Source organism: Cololabis saira, chromosome 14 (assembly GCF_033807715.1).
Source record: "Cololabis saira isolate AMF1-May2022 chromosome 14, fColSai1.1, whole genome shotgun sequence".
In the NCBI taxonomy this organism is placed as follows: domain Eukaryota; kingdom Metazoa; phylum Chordata; class Actinopteri; order Beloniformes; family Belonidae; genus Cololabis; species Cololabis saira.
This window is the reverse complement of record NC_084600.1, coordinates 17,619,830-17,634,233: the sequence shown is the minus strand read 5'-3', so window position 1 is coordinate 17,634,233 and position 14,404 is coordinate 17,619,830. Positions and strand designations below refer to the sequence as shown.

Genomic DNA, 14,404 nt, shown 5'->3' with positions numbered 1-14,404 from the left:
GGAAGTGAACGAAAGACAAATTGTGCATGTGCGTATATCAAAGAAAGGAAATTAGAAAAAGTCTTAGATAATTTTTGTGACTTGTTCCAATTCGCTGATCAGGCAATTTTAAGGATCGCTCATTTTGCTTTGCTCTGTTCTACAAGGATTCCCTTTCTGATCCCAGCGACGGGCACGCCTGCCACTCAAGGCGGAATAATTGAAAGCGAACCATGAAGTAGTATTTGCATAGAAATAGAGTGACATGCCAGAGGCTGCAGCGCAGGACACCCATATCATTTGTTTTTAATCAAAATGAAAAGTTTTGCTGATGGAGATTGTTTTTCTGCATATAGTCAATTGGTGTGTGTGTGTTTGTGTGTGTGCTTGCACGCTCCACTACCTTATCCTGTCTTGCTTCCCATTCCCTGTCCTTGTCAGAGCATTGAGATGACTCCATTTCAAATTAAATGGCAGGTCGTAACACAATAAACCATGCAAGTGGCCCAATGATACAATAACCATTTCCTGGAAGCTCGGTTGTGGTTGCAGTAATGGGAACAGCGCAGCGTTATTTTGCAAAATACAATATTGCTTACGAATAATGGTGTAATTTAAAAATTCTAAAAATAAATAAAAAAAATAAGTTTTACCTTGCAACACGGGGGGGGAAGCGAATCTTTTTCTGCTCATCTATCATGTGGTTTCCTGGCTATTAAGTGAAGCTTAATAGGGAGCAGCAGGCTGCCACCCAGAGATCATCGTTTCATTAGCTGCTGGAGAGGGCTCATATTTTCATGGGGACTGGATAGTAACTACTAGGACAAATACCCCGGTGAGCTGTTACTACCAATTGGCCCCTTGTTTTCTTCCTCCAAGTCATCTCCAATATCTGCTTCTCCTCCTCCTCTCTCTGCCGTGGAATCTTAATGAAGCCAGCGACGGCCGGAGGCATGAGCGTTTTGTATATGTCAAGGTGACTGTAATGTTTCTTGGGGCTGCCGCCTGTCCTGACAGCTTTAGTAGAGTGCCCTAGATTTGTAGCCAGATACATAACCATTAATGGTAATAAAGAAAGTAAATGATGGCTGAAAAGGTGAGAGCTGAGGGTAGGGCTTGAGCTCCACTATGATTTTTATGGAAGCATGTCAGTGCCCAGCCACCTGTTCTTAGCCGCTTATGAAAATAAGGTGGGCTGGGAGCGAGATTTTATAGCTTTAGGTTAAAATGGGAGCAATGTGAAGATATGGGCAGTGTGGCGGCTTCCAAGTTAACCCCCGACATCAGGCTACACTGCAACGTACGACTGGAAGCTTCAAAATACTTGAAAACAAACTGAATGCATTTTTTTTGTTTTTTTTTCTCCCCTCTCACATTTCTAGGTGTTGGGCAGAGAAGTGTACACATCCAACAACCAGCTCGGCGGGGTTCAGATCATGCACAACAATGGCGTGACCCACTCCACTGTCTGTGATGACTTTGAGGGAGTCTACACTTTGTTGCAGTGGCTGTCCTACATGCCCAAGGTAACATTTAGCTGTGTGATGAACTTGCTCGTCCAATCATTAAGAGTGCCTTTATGTAAAATAGTGACATGTCTTTTCCTCAGTGCACATCAAGTCCAGTGCCCATCTTGTTCGCGAAGGATCCTGTAGATCGGCCAATAGAATTTGTGCCTACCAAGGCTCCGTATGACCCTCGCTGGATGTTGGCCGGACGGCCCAGCCAGAGTAAGTGCAAACATTACTACAATTACTGATAAACTGTGATTAGATCCTCAAACCAACTGTAGTTGGAAGTGCCCAGGACAAGCTCCCCTGCAACTTACGCACTATCTCTGACCTGGGCTTTTTTAAATCAAGGCTTAAAACCTATTTATTTAGAATGGCTTTTAATACCCAGTAGTGTGGTGACACTTTTTACTCTTTATCTTTTTATTCTATTTATTTTTTGCTCTGTCTTATGATTGTATGTCGTATTTCTGTATGTTTTATGCTGTAAAGCAGTGATTCCCAACCTGTGGGCCGCGGCCCTCTGGTGGGCCGCGAAGGTATTGCAAGTGGGCCGCCAAATAATTTCCAAAAAAGTATGATTTTTGTGGGGGGGGGATATCATTATATAAAAATATACAGAATAATGTTTTAAATGTTAAAACTCAGTTATGTTTAAAATGGTATTAAAAATGTTTAAATATTATTTTAATTATTTTGTTTTGTTTTCCTTAGAGTATTAGACATCTGACAAGCAATTGAGCAATAGGAACTTTTGTTGTTATCGGTCGGACCACTTTGCAGCGGGACTGCATTACTTATTTACGTTTGATGCTGATACCTGAAACTGGAGTGTAAAGATGGATAGCTGGCTAGCAACAGGGAGAATTGAAAAGTTCGGAGGTGAGCCGCGAACATAAAAAAAACATAAAAGTGGGCCCTGAGTTGGAAAAGGTTGGGAACCACTGCTGTAAAGCACTTTGGCGCACCTAAAGGTGGCTGTAAAGGGCTATATAAAAAAAGTACATTCACATTTAGATTTACATTAGTGGATGTCATGTGATGTGCTATACAGTTGCTCCAGATCACAGCAACTGTATATGTAGTTTGAACCAAAAGACAGCAGAGAAGAAATGTGGGAAAGGTCGATTAGACAGATTGATGACGTTAATCGTGTGTGCACTGAACTTCCAAAGCAATGTTTGCTGCTCGGGTGAATGTACTCTGTTGTGATAGTTTTTCCGTGTCTTTGGTTTGCTGAGCTGAGTCCCTCCTTTCAAAGGCCTCCCAGCCCACTTCTGTGGTGTGCACCAAAGTTTGGGTTGCAGTGTTCACATCTGTTTAAGTTTAATAGAACCCAACATGGCAAACGTGAACCCCCCCTTGATGAGCGAAGGTATTCATGTTCACATTATTGATGTTATACTTCTCTTTGCTGCCCTCCATCAAAGTCATTCGTAGCTCCATTTCTTAAATGGACCAGAAAAAAGGCATTGCCTTATTGAGTATCCAAGCTCTGACTCGGGAGATAATTTATATAACTCCACTTTTCCTCTGCTAATCTTTAATAATGCTTGGTCAGCATTTATTAAAAGTCACACCCCCGTTTTTTTGGTGCGTTACTTAAAGTAAATATGAAGATTTATTATTTCAGCCTGGCATCCCAAAGAGTTAAAGGTTGAAATAATTCATTACATGTGTGAGGCTATTAAGAAAGTAAGAAAGGAACAGCGAAGCTTTAACATCATGTTGTTCAAGGCGAGATCAGAGCCAAAATTGATGAAGTGTGCTTTACACTGTGGGTCAGGACTGAGCGGGTTCCATATCAGTGTAATTACAGCTTAGGGTGGAAAAGAGATCAGGGGACGGTCGGGGAGACCAGTAAACATCTCTGGGAGTTATGAGTGGTGAGGCGGCGAGGCTTAATTGAGTGGTAGCCTCATAGGCTGGTGATGTTTTTTAGGGTGCAGAAAGAACTGAGCAGGCCCGCTCACGCAGTCATCAATCACAGTCCCTGACAAGTTTGTTGTTTTTTAAAGAGGCTCAAAATACAAGCAGGGGAAGGCCACGGAGTTTGGACATAGTGGGAGAAAGGAGAATATCTTTAGAAAGTGGATTCACTTGCATTGTTTGCATTGTTTTTTTCTCTCTGTCTTTTTTTGTCTGCTTTTACCATTCTTCACTGACTGTCTTACCATTTCCTGTTAAAGCTCCAAAGGGGTCCTGGCAGAGTGGTTTCTTTGACCACGGCTCTTTCATGGAGATAATGCAACCATGGGCCCAGAGTGTGGTCGTAGGCAGAGCCAGGTATGCCACAGGAAACAAAAACACAAGAAAAAAAAACACTGAACGGGGTTGTATTAGGGCTGGGCGATTTTGGACAAAAATAAAATCCCGATTTTTTTTTTTTTCTCTGAAAACCCGATTTTCGATTTCGATTTTTTTGGTAAAACTACAAAAGACAATGGAATAAATTGTTTAAAATATGTTATCTTTATTTTTAAAGAAAGATAGCAAACAAATTTCCCTATTTGGGAATGAAGTGCAATTGAAAGATACTGTAAATCCTCCTTGAGTTTAGTAAAGTGACAACATTTACAATTTTCTTGACCAAACAAAGATGACTAGACGAGCTCTGCCTGTAATGCAGCCAGCTGCAAAAAAGGAAAATCGATTTTCCGATTTTCCTTTTTTAACATCGATTTTGATTAATAAATCCGATTTAGATTTAAAATCGATTAATCGCACAGCCCTAGGTTGTATATTAATAAATGCTGGATGACTGGCATCTCTTTCCAGACTGGGTGGGATTCCTACCGGAGTGGTTGCTGTCGAGACCAGGTCGGTGGAGCTGTCGATCCCAGCCGACCCAGCTAATTTAGACTCGGAGGCAAAGGTGAGGGCCGCTCGGTGTGAATAGGCATATAAGCACTAAAATGCTTATAGACATTGACGTACTGATGCTGAATTTTTTTATTTTTCTCCCCTAATTCACATATTTAGATCATCCAGCAGGCAGGACAGGTGTGGTTTCCAGATTCTGCTTTTAAAACAGCCCAGGCAATCAAGGACCTGAACCGAGAGGGCTTGCCTCTTATAGTATTTGCCAACTGGAGGGGATTTTCTGGAGGAATGAAAGGTACTTCTGCTTTCTTCATCATCAGTCAGCGTTGAATTGAACTAGGGATGGGCGATATTTTACCGTTCACGATATACCGTCAAAAAAATTCCCCACGGTAAGAATTTGTCATCTCGCGGTAAAAACGATAAATTCCCGTTGATGATTTTTTTGTGTAAAGCTGATTTATAGTTCTGCGTTAAATCCACGCACAACGTATAGGACGGAAGGAAGGAAGGAAGGAAGGAAGGAAGGAAGGAAGGAAGGGAGGAAGGGAGGAAGGGAGGAAGGGAGAAAAGGAGAAAAGGAGAAAAGGAGGAAAGGAGGAAAGGAGAAAAGGAGAAAAGGAGAAAAGGAGAAAAGGAGAAAAGGAGAAAAGGAGAAAAGGAGAAAAGGAGAAAAGGAGAAAAGGAGAAAAGGAGAAAAGGAGGAAAGGAGGAAAGGAGGAAGGAAGGAGAGAGCAGGAGGACAGAAGGAAGGAAGGAAAAAAGGAAGGAAGGAAGGAAGGAAGGAAGGAAGGAAGGAAGGAAGGAAGGAAGGAAGGAAGGAAGGAAGGAAGGAAATGAGCCTGAGAGAAAGCAAGAGAAAGAAAGAAAGAAAGAAAGAAAGAAGGATAAATTCCCGTTGATGACGTTTTTATGTAACAAACATGGCGGATCTGAGAGCGAGATAGATTTATAGTTGAAAAGGTGGAGTTGAATTGGTATTTTTTTTATTGTTATCGGGATAAATGCCAGAAATTATCGTGATACATTTTTTAGTCCATACCGCCCATCCCTAAATTGAACCCAGTGTTTATCTGATGAAATGTTCCCTTTCAGACATGTATGACCAGGTCCTGAAGTTCGGGGCGTACATCGTGGACGGTCTGAGGGAGTACAAACAGCCAGTTCTGGTTTATATCCCTCCCCAGGCTGAGCTGAGAGGAGGCTCCTGGGTGGTTATCGATCCCACAATCAACCTCCGTCACATGGAGATGTACGCCGACAAAGACAGCCGGTGGGTTCCACAGGGCAAGGAAACACTAGGGACAGTTTGTTTCGGATCAGCTATGCTCATTTGAATGATTCCTGTCATCAGAGGTGGAGTGCTGGAGCCAGAGGGGACCGTGGAAATTAAGTTCAGGAGGAAGGACCTGGTGAAGACCATGAGAAGAGTAGACCCGGTCTACATGGGCTTGGCCGAGAGATTGGGTGAGTCCTGCCTTTCGCTTCTAATTATAGCCCTTCTGCAAGCGGCTTTGTTTCCTGCAGGATTGTCATCATTTCAGTCAGGGGGCGATATATCAGGTGGGACCATGTGTGCCTTTGCTGCCTGTCCTTCTTTATTTGGTGCTGATTGTGTCATCTTTACTGCACTCCCCCGAGACCCATGTCAATCACAGCCCACTCAGATCAATCACAAGCTGCCCGGTGCAGAATATTGATTTGCGTTAGGTCCAGTGCTGCATTGGCTTGGTGCTTTGGGCAAAGCTGGTGGAATGGAGGTTTACTACGGAGCGCTGGAGAGCTGGAGATTGGAATTGACAGAAAGCATCAAGGGGTTGCGGGGGGGGCTCTAAAACCGAATGCTTTCAGTAGGAGTTAATCCTCAACTGCATTCTCTTGTGGAACCTGAATTGGTGATAATGGGTTAACAGCGATAAGGACCTGCTAGATCTGACCTCCTCTGCATCTTTATCAATTAAATATAATTATTAGCCTAAAGTCTCATCAATGAGCTTGTAATCAAAGCCTCCAGCAATATGACTTCACAGATTTGTGTGTTGTTTAACAAACTTCATGATATTTAGTAACAGAAAAAGAGAAACGGACACTTCAATTAATATAGATGGTATTGAAATTAATAGAGTAAGAGAAACCAAGTTTTTGGGTGTCATGCTGGATGAGAATTTGAATTGGAAATCACATATCAATTATACAAAGATAAAAATATCAAAAACAATTGCTCTGTTACACAAAGTTAAGGATTTATTGGACAACAAAGCATTGTACATTTTATATAACACTCTGATTGTTCCATATCTGACCTACTGTGTTGAAGTTTGGGGAAATACCTGTAAAACATATATTCAATCAATTTTCATTCTGAAAAAAAGAGCCATAAGGATAATTAGTAGACAACGATATAGAGATCCAACAAATCCATTATTCCTTCAGTTAAATTTGTTGAAATTTCATGAACTAGTAGACCATAGTATTCTGCAAATTATGTTTAAAGCTCATAAAAAAACTTTACCAATCAACATTCAGAAACGATTTGAAAAAAGAAAAAGCAAGTATAACTTAAAAGGAACAGAGATTTTTATAAACTTTGAACAGGAACCCCAGAACTGAGCCCCCCTGATCGGAAAGAGCTGGAGACCAAGCTGAAGGAGCGGGAGGAGTTTCTGTTGCCCATCTACCATCAGGTGGCCGTGCAGTTTGCAGACCTGCACGACACTCCGGGTCGCATGCAGGAGAAAGGCGTAATCACGGTGAGAACTAACGCCGCCTCGTGCATACGTACTGCTGCAATATGAATTTGCAGAATGTGGATAAGTTAAAAAGCCCACGGGGCAATATCCGTCTAGCTGCTGCAGCACCTGCTTGGTGAGTAATGTTTGCTCTCGCCAGGCGGAGAGACTCGTCTTCATAATTATCTTCTGATGACCCTGGTCAATCACCTTAGCAACTACAGAGCCGCCTCCGGCAGGCCCCATCTCATTCTGCGACTTCACAGTCCCATCTTTCACACAAACACATACACTTTGCTCACATGACCTCAAGGGTGTTTCAAAGATTGATGGCGGTCAGCGTGTTGTGTTTTTTTTTTTTTCCTCTCCGTTTTCACAGTATGCACTGAAGAAAAGATTATTATCCGTAGAAATAGATGATTAGTGCCAGACTCCATGTTTCCCTCAAATACAGAAACAGATAGATTTGTGATAGCAGTTTCTTCAAGTAAACCCTCAGGTCGTCTTCATTTACCACAAGTGTTAGTTTTATCGCAAAATCCTTACCTTATTGATAAAGGTTCTCGCGAGTCACATACATAAGACTGAATTAGCCCGTTGAAGTTAATAAGAAAATAAAAATAAATGAAGAATTGATTCTTGAAGGAAGTCTGACATACAACGGAGGTCTTTCTGTCCGTTTGGCCGTGTTGGAGTTAAATAAAATGCTTGTGTTTTCCCCCGTCAGGATATCCTGGAATGGCAGACGTCCCGTCACTTCTTCTACTGGCGGATGAGGCGTCTGCTACTGGAGGACACCGTGAAGAGCAAGATTCAAGCTGCCAACAGCGAGCTGACAGACGGCCAGATTCAGGCGATGCTGCGCCGCTGGTTTGTGGAGGCTGAAGGGGCTGTTAAGGTGAGACCCGCTGCATATTTTAGAGTTAGTGTTAGTCTCTCCATTTTTCACTGATCCCTCTTTTTTTTTAAATGTTGCCTTTCCGTATGTCAGTAAAGATGTTTTGAAGAACGCTTTGACTCGCTGCTACAACTGATGAAAGAAGGCAAACAAACTTAGAAACACTTGAAATATCTAAAAAAAAAAAAAACACTTATTCTAAAGCCAAATGTATAGGAGAGAACTGTTTCATAATCATCTTGTGGCAAAACAAAAATTGATAAAGAATAGTGTAAATCTTTGAATTTATTTCATAAGTTTTTATGCCAAAGACATCAGGTCAGGATTTCTGTGACGCATTTAGTGGTAAACTGACCTTTTGAAATGAACTTGTTTTTTGATTTTAATGGACTGAAAGAAGCTTGTAAATGCACTAAAGTAAATACTGTATTGGCCCCTTAATCCTAAAAATGATTTGCAGAATAGGTTTTAATCCTGAAGCTTCCTACCAAGCATTGCTTCAAATAGTAATTAAATACAAATGAGCTGATAACTAGTGGTTAAAGCTCTGAATCCACTAGTCCCAACTAAGCGGCCCACCTTGCTCAGTCCTCGCTGCGTTTCCCTTCCTGCAGCCTGTCCAGGTTGTTTTATGACAGTCCTGTGTTGTTCAGCCGCTTCTCCCAGGAGTCTGTCTTTGAGTGGATGCACTCCAACTCCATTGTCTTAGACTGCAACTGGTGACAGATGTCCTTGTTCTGCTATCCAGCCTCGGCGGGCTTGGCATAGCAGCACATGAACCAGTTATCGAGCAGCTGTAGGTTGCAGCATGAGAGACTTATTGGAGTGGTAGTTGAATTACATCCAGGTCAGCCAGGACATCGATATAACAAGCCTGCAGACTGGAAGACGTGGGACTCGATGGGCCGGGGCTAGCTGGTTTGCACTAACAGAAATATTCAAAATGGAGAACTGGATGCGATACATAAATGTGATTCCTTGCTGGCCCGGTCCCGGGTTCAGAGGACCAGCTGCTTGTGTTGCAGGGGCCAGCTCAGTGTTTGAAGTGGCCCCTCTTGTTAGCTCATACATTACTCCAATCAGGACTGGCTGTCTTAAGCCACAATTAATCACAGTCCTGGCACAAGCAGATAGAAGAGCAACACACTGTTTCTTAATTAAAACCAAACAGATTAAAAATGATTAATAAGGGCATTAAATGTTCTTGTGGACCTCAAGCGGGACTATTCAGGGGAAAAAAAGGCAAGAGCCCATTAAACCCCTCCACCTCCAAATCTTTGCTAAGCCCTCCAGCCTTGCTTTGTTTGGGATCAAAAATGCCAGGACTCATGAATACTAATTTTATTGTGAGGTTCAGTTAACAAACATAAGATCCTCACTTTTTGCCGAGCCATCAATTTTTCTCTGAAAACTGTATTTGTTTATTCATGATGTTAATTATATAAATATATATATTTTAAACTGCTTTCTGTATGCAGCACTTCACTTTTTCACTCTGCTTCCTTTAATCACATATCCCATCAGTTCCACATACGCAACATGAGGAAAAAGTCATGTTTCTAGGCTTTAATATCTATTAATACCAGGAATCTAGCACAGATTCATCCCTGAACACGGCTGTGTCCTTCAGGTTTATCTATGGGATAACAATGAAGTGGTGGTCGAGTGGCTGGAGAAGCAGCTGGCTGAAGAAGAAGGCGCGAGATCTGTAATTGATGAGAACATCAAGTACATCCGGCGAGATCACCTCCTCAAGCAGATTCGCAGGTAGTCATTTCTGACATCGCGGCTTTTGATACAATGAAAAGTCACCCGGCACAAGCGACGTTCTACAAATGGACTAACTCGTTTTCAACCTTTCTCCTCCGCAGTCTCGTTCAGGCTAATCCAGAAGTCGCGATGGATTCTATCGTGCACATGACCCAGCACATCTCCCCCACGCAGAGAGCTGAGGTGGTGCGCATCTTGTCCACCATGGAGACGTCGGCCTCCTCCTAACGGGAGCCCGGCCGAGGCACAGATGAGGCCGCAGACAGCCGGAGGAGCCGGGCCCGGCGGCCCCGGCCCTCTCTGGGACCTGTGGAGGAGCCAACGCCATGGCCCCTGGTAGCTGCCAGGTTACAGATGAAGCGTTGGCTATGATTCTCACTCAGAAAGAGCTAAAATGATTGGCATTTTTGTAAATGGCCTCTGTTCGCATAGATCTCTGCTTTTTTTTTTTTTGTGCTTAGTGATTTTCTTTTTTTTCTCTTTTCTTTTTTAATAACAGTCTAGAAATATCTGTTGAGTAATATTCCATATGTTTACACTGTTGGCTTAAAAGGATGCTTATGCATCTAGAATAGTCAGTAGCCTCCCTCGTTTTGAATTGTATAAAGTAATATATATTAACATCTTGCACCTTTTTGTTTGTGGCATATATTTAAGATTTCCAGCTCAAGAATGACTACACATTGCCAGGGAGTTAGTCGGAGAGGGGTTTCTACTCTCCTGAGCCAGAAGCACTTAGTTACGGAACAAAGGCAGGGAACGCTGTGACAGATTTGGACAGGGAAGCCCAGCAGGGAGCAGGGACGAGGTCTTTTTCAGACCCCGACTGTTTCACAGTTACCCAGCAGTGAGCAGTGGGCAGCTCGCCTCGCAACAAAACCACAGCTGTCCCTTCTGTTCTCAGCCACACATGCTGCTTCGCATGCACTTTAGTGCTTCCTGTTGTCTCACGTCGCACCCAGATTCAAAACCTGCACAGCTTTCACTGCTGCGGCCAATATAAAAACACGCATGCACAAAGTGACACGAGCATTAACCCACAAGGTGGGTAAGAGCTTAAATAAGATGTTGATAAAGGAAGGACCGTGGTTCCATAGACAGGGTGAATAACTTGGACTCGTTTAGAAAGATTAGATACTACTTTGATAGTTGTTGCTCTGCTTCCTCTAGGACCACATTAGCTTTAGGTTTTGAACCAAAGAAACTCGAGAATTTATCAGTTGGCCAAATCAATATCTGTTTTGGGGAGAAAAAAAAAAAGAAACGCTGCTGTTTACTTGACTTACATGTATCTTGCCAGAAGTGGTGTCTTAATTTGATCTGTATTCCACGGAAACGTTACTGTTACTACTGTATGTTTCAATACTTATTGTTAATGATTTGTTGAAAACAATGTTAAAATCAGATGTTACTTACTTCTCTACGTGAATTTGTTACTTAAAGACGGGCATACTTGTACATATTAATAGCAAACGGCACTGCTCTGAAACAGACCTTTGGATCGTTGTCAGTTGTTTTGCGCTAATCCTCATGGCTTCATAGTCAATGCTGTGCCTTTCTAGTGACCATACTGACATGCTGGCCCGTTGCTTTATAAGTAATTGGTCATTTCTTGTACAAGGACAGAGAAGTGATGAGCTTTCAATGTGTCTTCAAACTTAATAAAACTTACCAACAGCTCAAAGTGTGTTTTTTATCCCCAAAACTTGCAAAGCTCTAGTTGTTTTTCACTACAGGTTTTTTTTTTTTTTTTTTTTTTTTTTTTTGAACAAATTCAAGTTTCCAAGAATTGGTACTAATTTAATTTGTCAATTATTTTTATATGTGGGTGATTCGTGCGACAGATAATCTCATCACAGGAAGCCTCATTAATTTCAGCAGTCGGGACAAAGTCTCTCACTCTGGAGAGTCATTTTCTGATTACTTGAAAATGATAGTCTTTCCATTCCTCAATCCAAAGATCATTAAAGTGGCATTTTATTTCTGGGTTTAAAACTTCAACAGTATTAAAGAGGATGAAGCAGATCAAACAAATATTCAGGGATCTATCTCATCCATTTTTTTTTCTTTCCCTTTTCTTATTTTGTCTGATTCGTTCATATCATCCCCTTGGCTCTGTCAACTCTATTAACATCCAACCAACAAATATGTAAGACAAATTGAGTTGCATTCATCCAATACCCACCACAATTATAGAAGGCCCAATAAGAAAATGAGTCATTTGGAAGTATAATTGGAAATGTGCCTTGCTTGGTCTCTCTGGTCTCCCACAGGGTTTGACTCATTTGTGGTGGCATGCTAGGCCGGCTAATTCTGCTTTTAATCACTGACAAACTGCAGAATTAGGTTCTTCCTCAGCCACTGGAGTGGCAGGAAGAGGTTGGTTCAACTTGAAGGAGACTGCATCAGGTTGTGGACTTAGCGGACCCGGCCCAGTGATTTATGAGGAAGCACTTTTTGCACTCATCCGGAGTCTTTGATGAGCTTCGCAGCCTTTAATCTCTCAATAAAGGGTCAACTGTAAATGGGTACGATTTTTAGATTTATCCGACTGGCAAGCCTCGGTGACTGCTGGTTTTTAAGACAGAACTGTAACAAAAAAAAAAGAGAGCGCAGCAAGAAATGTTAATGAAGGAAAAAGGGGGAGAAAAACAGTGTCTACGATGAAATGGAGGCATTGATATAGCACATAGGAGGGGAGACACAATCATGCATCTGAGGCAACCATAATTCCACATTCACGCGTCTCAAAGACTTGACAGCACTTGAGAGACAAAGCCTGTGACCCAGTTGCAGGATTCCAATTAGCAGGGTGTGCGCAACAGTTGAGATGAAAAGAGAACAGGGTCTTTACAGAGCCCTAGGGCTGTCTGATTACTGCCTGAAAACACGAGTCTCTTGGCCGTGACAAAGAGTTGAGCATCACAGAGGGAGTGCCAGGCCTCAGCTGCTCTGCCTCTCTCTCCAGGCCCAGGATTCTGAAGAGCTCATCTCCTCTCTGCCTGCCTGCCCGCCCGCCTGCCGGCAGTTTTACATGTCAACCATCCTGCAGCGTGCGTCGTCACACTAAGATACTTATCAGATGTGTCCGGTGAGTTGAGTAAGTGGTGGATTTTCCTGCCATTACAGGGTGAAAGTAGATGACCTCAGGGTCAAAGGCCAGCATCTATTAGCTCAGCACATATGCAGAATGTCTGTTGTGGTACACGAGCACAATTCTGATCTGTGGATGCCTCCAAAATCTCGTCTCTCATCTTATCGTTTCTCGGGTCCAGAAATGAGAATAATCATGAATAACAAAATATACAGGCACAGCAAAAAAATATTGTCTTTCTTCTGTTTACTTCAAATTACCTGCAGTTCTTCTGTCATTGTTGTTGCACTATATTCAGCTTTCTAAATACAAATCAATTTATTATCAAAAGAAATTAGTTGATTTTCAAATGTGACCAATAAGCGACCAACTTTTATAAAGTTTGATGTTAGACATCAACATCAATCATCGTATATTTTAAACATCACTACTTTTCCACGATGGAAAATTACCTCATTAACTCTGTTAGACAGAATATGTCATAGTTGACGCTGATTATCAAGAAACGTTTCATACAATGAAATTAAAATTAAAACAAATACATATTACACAATGTATTTATAATTATATAAAATGATTATTTCAGAAGTGTACATGAGAGAGAAGCTGGACCTCGGAGATGTAAAAGATTGTAGTCTTTGTCTTACTTTGTTATATTGCTGATAATATTGTAACAACTTGTAAAATGAAAGGCAAACTCAGCTTGTGAAAGGCAGTTCTCCTGAAAAGATCAAGCTTTGTAATAAATGATGTATTGTACCTTAGGGTGTCAGAGTGCGGGGAAAGCAGAGAAAGCCCTTTGGGGGCGGGAAGGCGGCCTGTCAGCCAGATGCAGGGGTCAAAGATTACAACACCCTGTGATCATCACCACATAATGCACACATTTTCATTCAGCCGGGGCTTGGTAAATATTGGCTGAACACCGGGACGGCTGAGAAAAGAGTTAATTCACTAGCAGAGAAAGAAACACTCTGAGGTGACAGGAAGGCTCCAGAAGAATACATCACTTCTATCTACTGGAAAAGGTAAAAAAAAGAAAAAAGATAATTAAAATCTGAAAAAAATCCCAGATAACATTCTGTCATCAAAAAGGAATTCAAATTTACATTAATACGGATTCAAGTATCAACATCTGTCCTATATAGTCAGACGAGTAGAGGAGTGTAGCATTCCCATCCATCGTGTGTTAAAAGCTCTTGTATGTTGTGAATTCAGGTGAAGCTGCTCCCTGCATCATGCAGCCCCTCCTCCTCCTCCTCCTCTTCCTCCTCCTCCTCCTCCTCCTCCTCCTCCTCCTCCTCCTCCTCCTCCTCCTCCTCCTCCTCCCTCACCACAGTATTAACATTCATGGAGCCGGTGGAGTGTGGCGGGCCGCGTATATATCGAGCCAACCAACGAGGCGCGGGCTGCGGGGTGAAGACGGAGGCCCCCGCTCCAGTAAGAGGGGGAGGGTTGGGGTGTGATGGTGAAGGTTGCCTATTGTGGGACTGCAGAAAGGTCAGCAACCAAGGTGCCACACCTTTGGTCATACATCACAATTATCACTGTGGGTCATTGACTGCTCCAGGAATTATGGGAGCAGCGGCCGGTCCACGTGGCA

General features: G+C 42.4%; 1 protein-coding gene across 9 annotated transcripts in view; it reads left to right on the top strand.

Moving 5' to 3' along the window:
* The window catches only part of acaca (acetyl-CoA carboxylase alpha), a 38,411-nt gene extending 27,024 nt beyond the window's left edge, over positions 1-11,387 (top strand). For all 9 annotated transcript variants that reach the window (XM_061740012.1, XM_061740016.1, XM_061740011.1 and 6 more), the window contains 11 exons: positions 1,362-1,505; positions 1,589-1,709; positions 3,680-3,776; positions 4,269-4,365; positions 4,473-4,608; positions 5,409-5,586; positions 5,668-5,780; positions 6,909-7,063; positions 7,770-7,940; positions 9,571-9,707; positions 9,812-11,387. In XM_061740012.1, the coding sequence (XP_061595996.1) occupies positions 1,362-1,505; positions 1,589-1,709; positions 3,680-3,776; positions 4,269-4,365; positions 4,473-4,608; positions 5,409-5,586; positions 5,668-5,780; positions 6,909-7,063; positions 7,770-7,940; positions 9,571-9,707; positions 9,812-9,938 (1,476 nt within the window). In that variant the 3' untranslated portion in view covers positions 9,939-11,387. The remainder of the gene's footprint in view (positions 1-1,361; positions 1,506-1,588; positions 1,710-3,679; positions 3,777-4,268; positions 4,366-4,472; positions 4,609-5,408; positions 5,587-5,667; positions 5,781-6,908; positions 7,064-7,769; positions 7,941-9,570; positions 9,708-9,811) is intronic.
* The last annotated feature ends 3,017 nt before the right edge of the window (positions 11,388-14,404 follow it).